At 53.5% G+C, this 15,597-nt stretch overlaps 1 protein-coding gene across 3 annotated transcripts in view; it reads left to right on the top strand.

The window, feature by feature from the left end:
- The window catches only part of PLEKHD1 (pleckstrin homology and coiled-coil domain containing D1), a 31,390-nt gene extending 16,530 nt beyond the window's left edge, over positions 1-14,860 (top strand). For all 3 annotated transcript variants that reach the window (XM_067028266.1, XM_067028265.1, XM_059056793.2), the window contains 8 exons: positions 907-959; positions 6,092-6,186; positions 9,060-9,153; positions 10,643-10,821; positions 11,351-11,483; positions 11,865-12,009; positions 12,288-12,437; positions 12,729-14,860. In XM_067028266.1, coding sequence (XP_066884367.1) covers positions 907-959; positions 6,092-6,186; positions 9,060-9,153; positions 10,643-10,821; positions 11,351-11,483; positions 11,865-12,009; positions 12,288-12,437; positions 12,729-12,898 — 1,019 coding nt within the window. In that variant the 3' untranslated portion in view covers positions 12,899-14,860. The remainder of the gene's footprint in view (positions 1-906; positions 960-6,091; positions 6,187-9,059; positions 9,154-10,642; positions 10,822-11,350; positions 11,484-11,864; positions 12,010-12,287; positions 12,438-12,728) is intronic.
- The last annotated feature ends 737 nt before the right edge of the window (positions 14,861-15,597 follow it).

Below are 15,597 nucleotides of genomic sequence, written 5' to 3'. Positions count from 1 at the left end.
AGAGCGTGTCTTGGGTGGGGCTTAGCAGGCTATGAGGAGCCAGAGACTGGCTCGGAGCCTGGAGGGCTCTATGGCGTGATACATGTCCTCTGGGCCAGCATGACAGGAGGCAGGAGAGCCTGGTGGTTAGGAGCCTGGCCTCTGGACCTAGCTTTGTCATTTATCCATCAGCTGTGTGCATTTTTAGGCAGCTCAGCCTAAGTTTCAGTTTCCTCATCCTTAAAATGGAGACATTTTTGTTCCTAGCTTTTAGAAGTGGTATAAGGATCAGGTTAAATAAGAAAATGCCTGGAAGCACTTGTGTCAGGCATGCAGTAAGGGTCCCACAAATGGAATTGATGTTATCCTGCCCAGGGCCCCAAAGGTCTGGACTTTGTCCCAGTTCTGACCCCCAGCCCACTTTAAGGCTCTAGGCCCCTGTGTTCCTGACTGGCTGGTAGGCATGCTCTGTTTGAGAAAGAAGAAGGTGAGCCTGGGAAGTCTGTCCTTTGCCTGGGACCCTCTCCCCTGCTTAGACAAGTGGGGCCCCGGCACTGTTTCCCCTCTGCCTGCTCCAGACACCCTCTGCCCCCAGGACCTGCCCTGCCTCACTAGCCAGACACCAGCACAGAGGTTAACAGCACCCCGGGAGTGCAGAGACCCACCTGAGCTTCCAAAGATGAGCTGTCATTGTCTTATGAATGCACGAAGCAGGGACAGTGCCGGGACAGGAGTGTAGCAGCTCAGGCCAGCATGGAGCTTCCATCCCCGGGAGCTGCCCCATCCCCTCTGTCTGGCCTGGGCATGGCAGTGCCGACCTCTTCCTTGGGAGGAGCTGGGGGTGATGGAGGTGGTCGCAGGCACTGACCCCTCAGGACTGGATCTGGAGTGAGCTTTTCGTGACAGTGTGTGTGCTTGCTTTGGCAGACAAACTGATGGAAGAGACTGAAGAACTCTGCCTTCAGAGGGAGCAGAGAGAGGTAAGGGCACATCGAGGCTGCTCCCCGCCGCCTCCCGCTCTGTGGGCCCTTTCACGGCCACAGTGTACTGACTTGTGTTCCTGGCATTAGGGAGTGGTGTCGGGGAGATGGGCAGCCAGACAACTTGCTGGGAAATCAGACGAGCAGAGCAGGAAGGCCAATGAGATGACAGTGCTTTGGGGACTTGCTGTTGCTTCTTGGCAAGAAGTGTATTTCTCCTTGCCAGTCCCGGGGGAGGAAAATAAAAAGGGTGGGTGATCACTTTCTAGAGAAAGAGCCATTCACAAATTTTATAAGCTGTGTCAGGAGGTAATGAGCTGCTTGTCACTGGTGATATTCACAGGAGGCTGCGGTGGCCTTTCTCATCCATAGCGGGGCTTCTGGCACCATAAAGGTGATTGGGTTGGATGATATCAGAGGTTCCTTCATCCTCTAAATGTCAGCATACCAGTTCTAAGGAGGCCAAGCATTGGCTGGGGGCAGGCTGTGGCGTGAAGGAGACCCTTGCCTCATTTGAAGACGGGGGCTGCTGAAGTCCATGCCGTTTGGGATCTCCGTGCAGCACTGGGCCTTGCCTGTTCTGAGAAATCACGACCACCCCTGAAGGGCAGGGTAGGGTAGTGGTTAGCGATGCTGACTTGGAGTTAGGCTGCCTGTTTCTGGATTGGACCTTCACTGCTTCTGGCTGTGTGACCTTGGGCAAGTTACCTAACCTCTCTGAACATTAATAGTCTCATGTGAAAAATGGGGATAATAATAGAACCCATCTTATCAGGGATGTTTTGAGGATTCAGTGAGGCGTTACATAGAAAGTGCTTAGCACATAGTACGTGCTTAATGAACATCTACGTTTGTTAGTGTTACGATCATTAATTAGCCCATCCTGCACTTGAACTTCCTGAGCCCCAAGCCCCAGGGTGGCATACCCTGAGGTGCCTGCAGAGGGAGGGCCTGATTTGGTCCACTTCTCTTTGCCTGGTGCCTGTTCCTTGTCTCTCCCAGGCAAGTCCAGGGCTGGGCCCATCAGCCTGGGCTCAGTGCCTGCCTCTCTGACTTGACTCTTGCAAACTCCTCACCCTTTCCAACCACCCGTCACTGGGCTCGGAAACGGGCCCGACAGTCAAGAAACATCATGGCCCTGTAGCACCCCAAACACTCCTGGGGCCTGGCAGAGCACCTGGCCCAGGATGGGTGCATGATAAATGTTGTGGAATGACTCGATGAATGAAATTTTTTGATTCTTATAATTTTACATTACATCTTGATTTTAATCCGGTAGGACAATCCACCCTCATTTTTCTTCTTCCAAAAGATTATCAGATATTCTTGTCCAATTTTTCTTCCAGCTGGACTTCAGTATCATTTTGTCAATTACAAAACAAACAAAAAACCCAAACCCAGACAAACAGAAAAGAAAATCTATTGAGGATTTGTATTAGGATTGCATGGAGCTGAGGACTAGCATCACGGCGGCATGGAGCCTTCTCCCCCCAGCAGTGTGTGGGCCTCTGGGTCCGGGCTGTCATCTGGGTTCTTCCCCCGTTAGAATTTTGGCATTTTCTTCATACAGTTCTGTACATTTTGAAAAGTGAGACTTCTGGTGGAAGTCTCTTTAAGCAACTTAAAAGCAGGTAATTTAGGAAGCCAGGGGATGGGATGGAGTGACAGACACAGCCTGGCAGAGAGAGACAGACTTATCCATCAGAGAGACTAAATCTGGGACAGCAGTCAGCCCGAGGAAAATTTAGACACTCTATCTAGGTCTTTAGCCAGGAAATGAGGCCAGCAGGGACCCACTGCTCACAGACATTGCTTAAAGCCATAGCACGCTGAAGGAAGGAGACGTGCCAGCTGTGAACTTCCTGGGTTTTGGGTACAAAATGTGAGCAAGACTCACTTGGGTCCAGCTTGGGTCCACCTTGGTGAAGGCTGCTCCGGGCTGGCAGGAGGGAGAGGATGTGCTCAGGTTCTCATTCCAGTGTCAACTGTGTGCTCTAGGTTGGGAATAGAACTCACTGAGTTATTCTGTCAAGGGTTTTCCTTCCTTAACTTGTTCGTCTATATTATGGATCCAACTGCCCCCTTCACCTTTCCCATCTCCACTCCAGGTCACAGAGATGGTCTGGGAGTACCTTCCATGGGCCACTTAGAAAGGCATTTGGTACAGTGGCCCAGTGAGAAGTTGAAGATTCTCTGGTCTCCAAGAGGCAGTCGGTTTAAAAGGAGACTCAGGGTCTGGTACCAGTCTATCACTGACTGTGTGACCTTGGACAAGTTTGGCTCTGTGATGCTCCAGTAAGAGCGATGGCTATGCCTGGCTAGCTCCCAGGTTGCTGAGGGGCTCAGTGAAATAGAAGCCAGGGAGTACTTTGTGGACCGGTAAGGCCTGTGCAGATACGCACTGTGTGATGGTGCAGCTCTGACATCCTCCACTTGGCAGAGAGGGCGGGGAACTCTTGGGGTACCAGCTGAGAGTTCAAAGGGAGCCATCCTGGGCTCTTCTGCCCTGGGGTCAGAAGACAATGCCGTTCCTTGGGTGCAGGTCCCTCAGGTGTCCCTGGCTCCCTTATCATCACTCTTATCCCCTGGAGGAGGGCAGCCTGCCTACCTTCCCTTTTCTGGTTGAACTGTGAGAGCTCAGCCTTGCATGTGGGCAGGCACATGGGAAATCAGAAATGCCCAGGGCCAGTCAGGCAGGGTTCCTGCCATGTGGGATGCTCCCAGTCCGAACTTAGACTCTTGGAGCTGGAAAGGATGACCGCTTTCAAGGTGAGGCTCTCTGCCGACCTCCTTGATGGATGCTGATCATGATTCTGGCATGGGCAGCTCACTATCTCCAGAGGTATCCTTTGCATTATTGCTCCACTATTTGGAAGCTCTTCCTTCCATGGAGCTGGAATTTGCCATCTAGTGCCTTCTTTCCAACCTCATACTTTGGCAACTTAAGTCAAGTGCAAGAGTCAGAAGCACAAGCATGATGTGGTGGATAAAGTCTTCAGCTGCAGGGGGTCTTAGCTGACCTCAGTCATGGCAGCGGTGCCTCAAACACTCATGCCGTCTTGGGATGCATGAACAGAAAGTTCTGGCTGCTTCAGCTTTACAAGCATGATGTGGTGGATAAAGTCTTCAGCTGCAGGGGGTCTTAGCTGACCTCAGTCATGGCAGCGGTGCCTCAAACACTCATGCTGTCTTGGGCTGCATGAACAGAAAGTTCTGGCTACTTCAGCTTTACAGGTTGTGTGTTCCACTCCAATCAGCATTCTTAGGCTCCACCTGGACATCAGCTTCATTTAAGAATCATCCAGATGAAATGGAAGGTGGAAAGGAAGGGAGCAACCAGGAAGGAGATTTTCTTTCTTTTTCCTCTTTAATATAGAACTTTAACCCCTAATGGTAGAAATCGTGCTCTTTGTAGAAAATTTGGAAAACATGAAGAAGAAAACATATTTTATCCTTAACCCCACAACTGATCGGTAATTACTGTCAACTTTTTTAAAAAAATTTATTTTATTTATTTAGTTTTGGCTGTGTTGGGTCTTCGTTGCTGCACACGGGCTTTCTCTAGTCGCATCGAGCGGGGGCTGCTCTTCGTGGCGGTGTGGTGGCTTCTCTTGTTGCGGAGCACGGGCTCTAGGCCCGCAGGCTTCAGCAGTTGTGGCTCGCGGGCTCCAGTGCGCAGGGTCAGTAGTTGTGGTGCACGGGCTTAGTTGCTCCTCAGCGTGTGGGATCTTCCTGGACCAGGGCTCGAACCCGTGTCCCCTGCATTGACAGGCAGATTCCTAACCATTGCGCCACCAGGAAAGCCCCTACTGTCAACTTTTTGGTGTTTTTCCTTGGTCTTTTTTCCTGTATAATATTCTTATATATATCTTAAACATAATAGGATCATATCAGATATTCAGTTTTATGGCCTTTTTCATGATACCTTTCATTTTACCTTCATTAACACTGTACCTTCAGCAGTTTTCCATGTCATTGAACATTCTTTGAAAACATTAGTTTTAGTGACCCCAGGGTCACTAATCAGACTCTTCCTTTTCCTTCGGGTTTTATTCCTTCTCTGATTCTCCTCAAAGCCAAGGGCAACTTCTCCCTACAGGCAGCCCCACTCCCTGGTGGGGTTTCCACTATCCTTGAGAACAAAGCCCCTGGGTGAAGAATGAGGGTGTAATTTGGATCTAGAAGATGAGAGAGAAAGTGGATCTAGAAATAATATCCTCCCACAGCGTAAAATGTGGAAGAACAAAACGGTTGTCACAAAATGCTTCTAACCACCCTTCGCTTGAAGTGCACCCCTCAATACCACCTGCCACTGAACCCCAGGAAAACAGAACCCCTGTGGGGCACCTGCTTGCTGGGAAAACACTTGATCTCACAGGCAATCCTGAAGGGACTGGTCTGGTTCCCTGGGCCAGCTTGTCCTGGGCTTTCTGGCTGTACTGTTCCCTTGGGAGTGAGTCCAGGGGAGGCCGCAGCCACCTGTACTCATTGTTTCCCGGATGCCTTGAGGAAAAAGGCTTTACTCTCTGATTTTGGGATTGGGAATAGCTTTCCTTTGCCACTTCTAACAGATGCCACTCCAGGGATCTTTAATGGAAATATACACACACACACGCGTTTCCCTCCCGGGCTTGGGGGCCAGCCAACATGCCTTAGGGTGTGAGTGACTGGAGTTGCCCAGTGGAGCAGACATCTAGAATTATCATCACATCCTGTCGCAGGAAATAATGTTGGGATCATTTCTAAACCCTAGCTCAGCATGCTAAGTGTGTCCTTGTTTTGTTTTGTTGTATTTTTTATTTATTTATTTTTGCAATTTTTATTGTAGTATGGTTGATTTACAATGTTGTGTTAGTTTCAGGTGTACAGCAAAGTGATTCATTTCTATGCACACACACACACACGTACGTATGTAGATATATTCTAAGTGTGTTTTAAGCGAGCCCAGTTCATCACAGATCTCGGTTTCGTTGTGTGTCACTGAATGGGACCAGAGCTCCTCAGGGCTTCATTCCAAGTCTGGTGCAGACTGTGCTGAACCCCAGAGGGTCCCCTGGGTTAGAGTGGGGCTTCCTGACCTCAGGAGCCCTTTGCTGCCTGTGACTCTTTTCTTCCTCTCCGATTCTCTTCAGGAGCTTGAGCGCCTGAACCAGGTGCTGGAGGCCGAGAAGCAGCAGTTTGAGGAGGTGGTACAGGAGCTGAAGATGGAACAGGAGCAGATCAAGAGGTGGTGGTGGTGCCTGGGGGCGTGGGGGCTGGGGGAAGGTGCACCCAGGCTAGGACGCGTAGGATCCATGATTCCTGTTAGGCTGGAGAGGCCTCCCCCCAGGAGATCCTCACTGCTTGATGACTTGGTTTGGATCTGTCCTCCCAACGCTCCGGGTCTTGGAGTGTGCCCAGAAAAAGCTGCAGACCCCACACCAATGGGCCACTTCTGCACCCTGGAGCACGAGGCATGGGCAGGTGCAATCAGAAATCCCCACGAGCAACGACCCCCTCCTGCCTCGGTCAAACCTCCCTTACCCGGGGCAGACAGGTCAGGCTGGTCTGGAGGTGCCGTTGGCCAAAATCCCCAACATTGCCTGTCTTTCCTGCACAGTCTCTTCACATTCTGGCTAATGATGTCTGTCCCTTGGGATCTTTAGTCTGTGTATGGTTTGCAAACCCAGTTGCATATTATAATCATCTGAGAGGATTAGAATCTGCTGAAGGCAGGACCCAGAAATCTATACAGTAAGTCCCCTACACATGAACGAGTTCCGTTCCAAGAGCTTGTTCCTAAGTCCAATTTGTTTGTAAGTCCAACAGATTTAGCCTAGGTACCCAACTGACCCAATTGGCCGTATAGTACTGTACTGTAATAGGTTTATAATACTTTTCACACAAATAATACATAAAAAACAAACAACACAAAAAATAAAGAAAACATTTTTAATCTTACAGTGCAGTACCTTGAAAAGTACAGTACAACAGTTGGCATACAGGGGCTGGCATCGAGTGAACAGGCTAGAAGAATTACTGACTGGAGGAGGCAGAGGAGGTGGGAGATAGTAGAGCTGATGGATCGTCAGCAATAGGAGATGAGGGCAAACTGCAATTTCACTCACACCTGACGCTGATGGCACAGGTTCTGGTTCCTTGCTGGATTCAATTCTATCTACCCTCTTGAAAAAACGATCCAGTGATGTGTGGGTAGTAGCTCTTTCCTGGGCTTGAGATAAAGATACTGTACTCTGTACTCTATACGGTACTGTACAGTAAAGTACAGAAAAGCACAACCATTTGTAGAGGATGCATGCACGTGACAATGTACGCCAGACACATAAACTAACTTATGTTAGTTTACGTGCGAATGCATGTTCACATCTTTGAAAGTTTGCAACTTGAAGGTTCATATGTAGGGGAGTTACTGTACTTTAAAACGTTCTCCAGGTCATTACTTTTTCTTTTCCTTTTTTTTTTTTCCTGCGTTGGTTATTCGTTGCTGCTCGCGGGCTTTCTCTAGTTGTGGCGAGCAGAGGCTACTCTTTTTTTTTTTTTTTTTTTTTTTTTTTTTTGTGCTACGCGGGCCTCTCACTGTTGTGGCCTCTCCCGTTGCGGAGCACAGGCTCCGGACGCGCAGGCTCAGCGGCCATGGCTCACGGGCCCAGCTGCTCCGCGGCATGTGGGATCCTCCCGGACCGGGGCACGAACCCGCGTCTCCTGCATCGGCAGGCGGATTCTCAACCATTGCGCCACCAGGGAAGCCCGGGGAGGCTACTCTTCATTGCGGTGCATGGGCTTCTCATTGCGGTGGCTTCTCTTGTTGAGAAACACGGGCTTAGGTGCTCCACGGCATGTGAGGTGTTCCCGGACCGGGGATCAAACCCGTGTTCTCTGCATTGACAGGCGGATTCTTAACCACTGAGCCACGAGGGAAGTCCCTCCAGGTCATTCTATGTAGCCTATCCATGAATTTGGAGACAACTGCTCTGGTTACTGTTGATGGTGCTGGCTGTTGTCACCATCACCATCATCATCATCACCAGCACCATCACCACTACTGATTATCAGTGATAGCCCAGAAAGAGTGTTCTTGAAACAACCTTATAAAAGAAAGTCATTAGGGCTTCCCTGGTGGCGCAGTGGTTGAGAGTCCGCCTGCCGATGCAGGGCACGCAGGTTCGTGCCCCGGTCCGGGAAGATCCCACGTGCCGCGGAACAGCTGGGCCCGTGAGCCATGGCCACTGAGCCTGCGCGTCCGGAGCCTGTGCTCCGCAACGGGAGAGGCCACCACAGTGAGAGGCCCGCATACCAGAAAAAAAAAAGAGAAAGAAAGTCATTAGACATGTGTTTTGGGGAGGGAGAAGCTCAGAGACTCTCATCAACTAATAGCCAAGCACCTGCTCACTTCCAGAATTGTGCCAGACCCTGGAATGGAAGATAAGCCCTCTCCCCTGAGGATCTGGCTGGGAAAACCAGACTCACACCCAGGAAACATCAACAATGTTTACAATAATGTACAAACATGTGCTCAAGGGCATAGCACAGACCCCCTGTCTTATAGGAATTAAGATATATGTGCGATCCTTGTGAGCTTCAGCAGAGGTTAGATTGAGCTGGGCCTTGAAGGGTGGTAGGAGTTGGAAAATGGGTGGGAGAAGGAAAAGGCATCACAAGCAGGAGGAAGGGAAACCGGGTGTAAAGGCCCAGGGGGACCCAGGCTGGTTAAGACAGCAGCAGGGAGTTTGTCACCCCAGAGAAGGGCCTCAGCCATGTCCCATGTCAGCGTGAGCAGATTGTAGCAAGGGCTGTCCAGGGAGGACAGGGTGAGGCCTTTGTTTCTCCAGTACTCCTCTTTGCCCTTGGGGTGGCCCTGGATTTATTTTGACAGATTCATGTACACCTGGAGCAAGTGACTTCAGCCCCACTTGGCTGGGATCTCCTCCGTTCAGCCCTGGGCTCCTACAGCTGCCGGCAGCACCCAGCCATGTGAGGGGCTGGCCTTCCAAAGAGCCCTCTGAGCTGTATAGGGAAGCCGTATAGGCTTCTGTGAAGCAGAAGGCACAAAGGGGCCTGGCAGGGGTGGGCACTGCCATACCCAGCCCTCTGTCCCTGCAGGGAGCTAGAACTGACTGCAAGATGCCTCAAGGGTGTGGAACAGGAGAAAAAGGAGCTGAGGCACCTCACGGAGTCCTTACAGCAGATGCTGGAGGTGAGGGGCCACTGGTGGGCTGGCTGCCTGGAGGGAGCCATGGTTGGTTGGGCCACGTGATACAGTTTTTTCCAGCAGTGCTGCCCCAGAGAGTTATCCGCAAGGGAAACGGGGCACGAAGGGGAGCTGATCTAAAGGGTTTCTTCTCTGTGCACCATTGGGAACTCCAGCTGACACTTGAGGCCCAAAGCAGGACCCAGAAGGGCAAATTCAAGTTTGCCCTGGCTATGACCTTGGCCTTAGGAAATTCACCTTCTTCAGTGCTTATATTTTTATACTTGATGGAGGATCGATTAGGGTGGGCTGCACGGCCACCCACCACTTCCTTCTTGTGGCTCATTCACTTAGCTGTTCCCCGGTGAAACTGAGCATGAGGGAAAATCACCTCCATTTGATACAGAAACAGCGAGGGAGGAGGAGGAGGTGGCATGTGTCAAGGACAAGGTGCCAGCTCTTTAGCAGGGCGTCCAGGTGCACACTCTGGCCCCAGCCTCTGCTACCCTCCTGTCCCCTCCCCCTCTGCTGCCCCTCCACACCCCGTACAATGACATCCCCACATCTACTTCAAACCACTGAACACATGTGCCCTGAGGAAGCCGTGACCTCCAACCTCCACACCTCTGCCCACACCTCTCCTTCTCCCCAGAATGTGCTCTCACCTCTTCTCTGCCTAGAGAACGCTTTCATCCTTCTAAGGCTCAGCTCAAATATCACCGTAGTCAAGCTTCCCTGACTCGTCTAAGGAGGGATTTGCTCTGACCTCTGGGTCCCCACGGCACTTTGTACATCTGTTAGTGCACTTGACACATGAGGTTGTGTTTTCCAAACAGTGAGCTTCACTAGGTTGCATCTCAAGTTCTCTCCAAGCCCAGCACCTCGAGTGAGCCTGGCGTGTCGTGGGAGATCCGTGTTGGTTACCAGATTCATGAACTGCCTTGCAGACTGCAAGGTTTCTATTCCCCCTTGACTGACTGCAGCTTTGTGGTGCCTTTATTTGTTTATCTTTCCCTGTCTTACCCCAGGAGGTCATCCTCATGGGTAGTTTCAACTCCAGAATCTCTGAGTAGTGCAAGATCCCAGTCTGATAAGTGGGGAGGATGTCTAAGTCTGCTCTTGGGCTGGTTCCTGTTGGGTGTTCTTCACACAAGCCCAGCACACTCCCTCACTTGTTCCTGGAGGAACAAGGACCCCAGAAGCTCATGATGCCCTTGAGCCTTGGGTCCCCATTGTAGTAGGTGCCCCGTCCACGTCCACTGCCACGAGCTGGGCTCCTCCCTGACTTCCTCAATGGAGGAGTAGCCTTGCCTCAGTGGGAGGAAGGAGATCCTCGCTGGCCTTTTACCTCAGGGAAGAATGAAGACATTTCAGGTGTCCCTCAGAGGACTGAGTGAGGAGGGCCTCACTTCCCGGAATTGAAATCCAGGTGAGGGCAGCCACGGCAGAGAACCTGACTTAGGCTCTTTCTCTTCTTCCCCTCCCTCCATGCCAGGAACTCTCCATAGAGAAGAAGAAAACCCTGGAAATGCTGGAGGAGAATGAGAACCAGCTGCAGACACTGGCCAATCAGAGCGAGCAGCCCCCTCCCAGCGGGGGTCTCCATAGCAACCTGAGGCAGATAGAGGAGAAGATGCAGCAGCTCTTAGAGGAGAAGCTCCTGGCGGAGAAGCGGTGAGGGAGCCCTAAACCCCCGAGTCCATAGAGGTAACTCTCCGTGAACCAGACACCTGGGCTCTTGGGTTCTAGCTGTCCTCGATCAAATGGGTCACTCACTTCCTTTTGGCTCAGACTCAGTTTCCCCACCAGGCAAATGGGAAGCAATCCTTCACTATCCTAAGCTGACTTGATAATTGTCTCTTGCAATGGTGTGACCCATACAGACAGTCATTAGGCCTGTCTAACAGAGCTTTGTGACAGGTTGGGCGGGTCCTCTCAGCCCCTTTTTACAGATGAGGAAACTGAGCCTTGGAGGGGTTGGAGGACCTCCCCGAGCTCACAGAACTAGCGAGACGTGGACCCAGGACTCCCCTCACTGACCACATTACCCCCATCACCACCTGGGAGACAGGACCCAGCCAGTTCTGGGGCTCACGAAGCAGGGTCTCAGGCCTTCTCCAGCCAGGTCCCTACGAGGGGCCGCCCTCCCACTGGAAGCCCTGTTGCTGAGTGGGCCCTGAGTGAGCGCCTCTCCCCGGGGCAGGATGAAGGAGAACGAGGAGCGCTCGCGGGCCCTGGAGGAGGAGCGGGAGTTCTATTCCAGCCAGTCCCAGGCGCTGCAGAACTCGCTGCAGGAGCTGACAGCGGAGAAGCAGCAGGCCGAGCGCGAGCTCAAGGTGCTGGGCCACCGGGAGCGTGTGGTGCTCAGGGCCCGCGCCTCACCTGGAGGCTTACTTCCCTCACATCCCTGCCCTCACCGGGCAACTTCCTGAATGAGCCCCGCCAATCTGACCAGCCAGGTGCGGGCAGTGCAGCCGCCACGAGGGGAAGCCCTGAGCCTGACCTGCGGTGGGGCGTCATTGGAGACACCTGTCCCGTGCAGGGCCTGAGTCCCGGCCACCGGGTGGAGGGCGTAAGACGAGAGGCAGGATGCGGTAACTTCCATCCCAGTCTGGAGGCGAGAAAGCCCGCTGAGCCAGGGGTGATCAGGGAAGGCTTCCAAGGGATGGTAGCTTCCCCGCCAGGACCCGTTCCCCTCTCCTCGCCTCTCCCCTCAGGCTGAGGTGAAGGTCCGTGTGGACCTGGAGAGGCGCCTGCGGGAGGCAGAGGGGGCCTTGCGGAGCCTGGAGCAAGGGCTCAACTCCAAGGTGCGGAACAAGGAGAAGGAGGAGAGGATGCGGGCTGACGTGAGCCACCTGAAGAGTAAGCCCTGCCCCCGCTGCCGGCCTGGGGCCCGGGGGCCTGGTGTGCACTAGGCGACCCACAGGTGTTGATAGGCATCTCCTGGGCGTGGCTGCCTTTGGCTCTTGGATCCGGGGTGGGGGGAAGGCCTGAAGTTCCGCCCCCTTTGGCAGGTGACTCAGGTCTCCAAAGGGATGGGGGTCAGCGTATTTCCCTCTCGACCCCACCGGGATCCTGCGGAGGGGAGGGGAGGGGAGGGGCGGGCAGGAGGGGAGGGTGCAGTGCAACTGCGGCCGCAGGGTTCTTTGAAGAGTGCATCCGGAATGCGGAGCTGGAGGCCAAGATGCCGGTCATCATGAAGAATTCCGTGTACATCCACAAGGCGGCCACTCGCCGCATCAAGAGCTGCCGCTTCCACCGGCGCCGGTCCAGCACCTCCTGGAATGACGGTGGGTGTGGCTGTCCCCGGGCCCTGGCGGGTGGTACGGTCCCGGGCTGTCGGTGACCAGGCAGGAAGAGGACAGCACGGATGGGGAGGGAGAGGGGCCGGCCCAGCCCTGAGTGTGGCCCGAGCCCGGCTCCCCCAGCCTTGGGCTTCTCCCAGGGCCGTGGGAGCCCATGGTCCGGGAGGGGCTGGAGGATTGGGGTGTGACGGAGGGGGGCTGGGGTTGGGGACAGGGCTGTGCCCCAGTGGAGGGAGGGCTGTTCACGGCCGGCCCGTGGGGCCACCGTATCCCTAGTGAAGCCGTCCCAGTCCTTCATGACCTCCCAGCTGGAAGCCAACAACATGGAGGAGCTGAGGGAGGTGGCCAAGCGGCTCAGCCGGGACCAGCGCTTCCGCGAATCCATCTACCACATCATGGCGACCCAGCCTGGAGCCCCCTCTGCGCTCCCCCCGGTGGGAAAGTGATGGGCGCCCCTCCCCGCCGCCCAGGTCCTTCCTCGCTGGGGGCAGGAGGGAGTGGGCGGGGGAGGCCTGACTCTACAGGGCTCCTCTCTGCCAGCGCTCCACGTGGGGGCCAGGCTCACCCGCAAAGGACAGGGGCGCCACCTCCCTCACCCTCACCCCAGACCCTACCCTTGCGTCAGGTCAGGCCAAAGCTGGGTGCCGCCTGGTTGTCATGGTAAAGCAAGGATGGGGCCTGGCGGCACGGAGAGACTTTTCTGGCCGGGGAGTGGGCTGGGCAGGGCCCACCACCTTCTGCCGTGCCCGCCGTACTTCTCTGTGACTCTGCCGCCCTCCCCACCTTGACCCTTGCTTCCCAGGGCTTCCCAGCCCTCTTTGCTTCTGAGATCCACTGTCAAGACCCCTCTGACCACACCGCGGGGCAGGGAGGAAAGGGAGCGCGGGCACAGCCGCTCTGGGCCGGTGGCCTACCACCCTCGCCAGACACACCGTTTCTGGGGCCGGGCCCTGGCTGTGGGGCCACCCGCGCCCTGCCCTCCTCAGGGGGACTCGCCCACCTGCAGCCTCCGCACCCTCCAGGGAAGACCTGACATTCCTCCTGTGCGTGCACCGAGGGCCCTGGCGGGAGGGAGCTGTGGCCCGCAGCGAAACCGAGGTCTCTCCCAGAGGACAGGCAGCAAGTCAGGGAGAGGAAGAAGGCGGCCGGGCTCCTGCATTATCGACTCCTGTTCGGGGCAGGGAGGCTGTTCCCTCGGGCCGCCGTGGCCCTGCTGGGCTGCGGGACCCCAGAGGCCTCCCTCCCAGCTGCCCCTCCTTGGGTCACCTTGCTGCCTCCTCTCCTGCAGACGCTTTACCCAGTGAAACAATGTGGCCACGAGCCCTGGAAGATGGGGCGGGGGTGGGGGGCTATTGGTTGGCCCAGGGTCATCAGAGGTGAAGCTGAAACATCTGTTTGCAGCTTTTGTGGGAGACACTGCCCTCCAGGGTGCTAAGGACTGTGTGTCCCTCACCCATGGACAGACTGTCTGTCTGGCCCCTCTCCCTCCAGGCCTTGCCTCCGAAACTGCCTGAGTCTGTTGGTCTCTCCAGAAAAGGGGTCTCCCTGGGGTCAGGGTGCTCAGGGGCATGGGTAGTACTAAAGGTGCTGATCCTCTGCTGCTTGGACAATGGAGCCCAGTCTGAGAGGTGGACAGATGGCTGCAGGGCAGGAGCCTGCAGCCTGTTCTATGGGAAAAGGAATGTTACTGGCTCAAAACATGGGCGTGTCTACGGCTGGGCCAGCCAAGGCCAGGCAGGCTGCCCTGCTCTGCGGTCAGGACTGCCTGGTGAAATGAACCTCATCAGTACCTTCTCAGTGGGGGGCGGACTTGGATGGCCTCAGCCAGTCTCTTACGAGCCTAGGTGGGAATAGGGGTGGAGGTGCTTCAGAATCAATGCATCTGAAAGGCATGAGTCTAAATGTAAAAGCTTTAAACGTGTAGAAACCTGCATAAACCTGGCACTCGTTGATCTACCATGTATGTAGGATGGACTTTAAAATGAGGAAGCTTTAGAAACCAAGATTACTATTTTATTTTCTGTTTTTAAAGAATTAAATTAATAATGGTTTGTTCTTGGAGAGAGATCTTTCCGAAATTTTCAAACGCACTTCCCGGCCTGGGCAAGCTATGAACCAGAGAGGAAAGCTCTTTCTCACGCACATTCACCAATCTCTAATTTCTTTCCTCCTATCTCACCCTGTACTTTCCACACCTCAGGCAAGTCTGTGTTATCTTTAACCAACTGATCAATCCATAAGTATTTATTTGTTAAAAACTTACTCTGTACCTAGCACTGTAAATAGAAAAAGAGCAACATCTCTATGTGAAAATATGTAGGGGTGAAAATTACTTACTGGAAATATATGGATCTGATTTTTTACAAAAACAAAACCCCATTCCTTGGCCGATTAAAAGTGTTTCCCGCAGCGTCGCTTGCACTGTGGTCATTGCTGGAGAGATGTTTCCCCCTGCAGGCTGAATGTGGAATTATGGAATTCCCTGCTTGTGCTCCTTTGCACACACGTTTCCCTCCCTATGAGGCAGTACTCTCCCTTGCTGCACCTCCAGGGAGTGGCTTCTTAATAATTAACTGAAAAATCTGTGTTCCTGCCCTGAGGTCCTGGATGTCCCCTTGTAACAAGGACCAGCAGCCAGATTTTCTTCTGATTTGAGCATGGACCAAAAGGGACAGAGCTGACTGCGCCCATGGGAATAGCCTCAGGCAGGCAAAAGGTACCGAGTTTGATGGCTTGCTAGTTTCGGTGTCCCTATTGGAAACTGACAGTTCTACCTGCTCTGATGAGGAGAGGTTTATGCTTTTGTTTTGTAATCATGTAAGGGAGGGAGAGAAATGGTGATGACTGGGTTCTCCTCCTATTTGATCTGTTCCTTCACTGGGGAGTAGATGATCTATATTGTAGCCCTTTGTATGTTGCTTCCCAGCATAATTATTAATGCCTCCCCCTTTTGCTATCACAAGGGTCCCAGTTTGGATGGTATTTCCATGGTCATCTTAGCTTTAGTGCTTTTCCCCAGTGAAATGTTAATGGGTGAGGCAAGAGATATGTAAAGTGTAAAACATTTGTGTTCTGATCTACTCCCCAGCTCCCAGCCCCTGGGAAGGATCCACTGCCTGTATTTGTCTCTGGAGGGATGTGATTC

This window comes from Kogia breviceps, chromosome 3, assembly GCF_026419965.1.
Source record: "Kogia breviceps isolate mKogBre1 chromosome 3, mKogBre1 haplotype 1, whole genome shotgun sequence".
NCBI classification, from domain to species: Eukaryota; Metazoa; Chordata; class Mammalia; order Artiodactyla; family Physeteridae; genus Kogia; species Kogia breviceps.
Note: the sequence above shows the minus strand (reverse complement) of the source record. Positions and strands in the feature narration are given on the sequence as shown.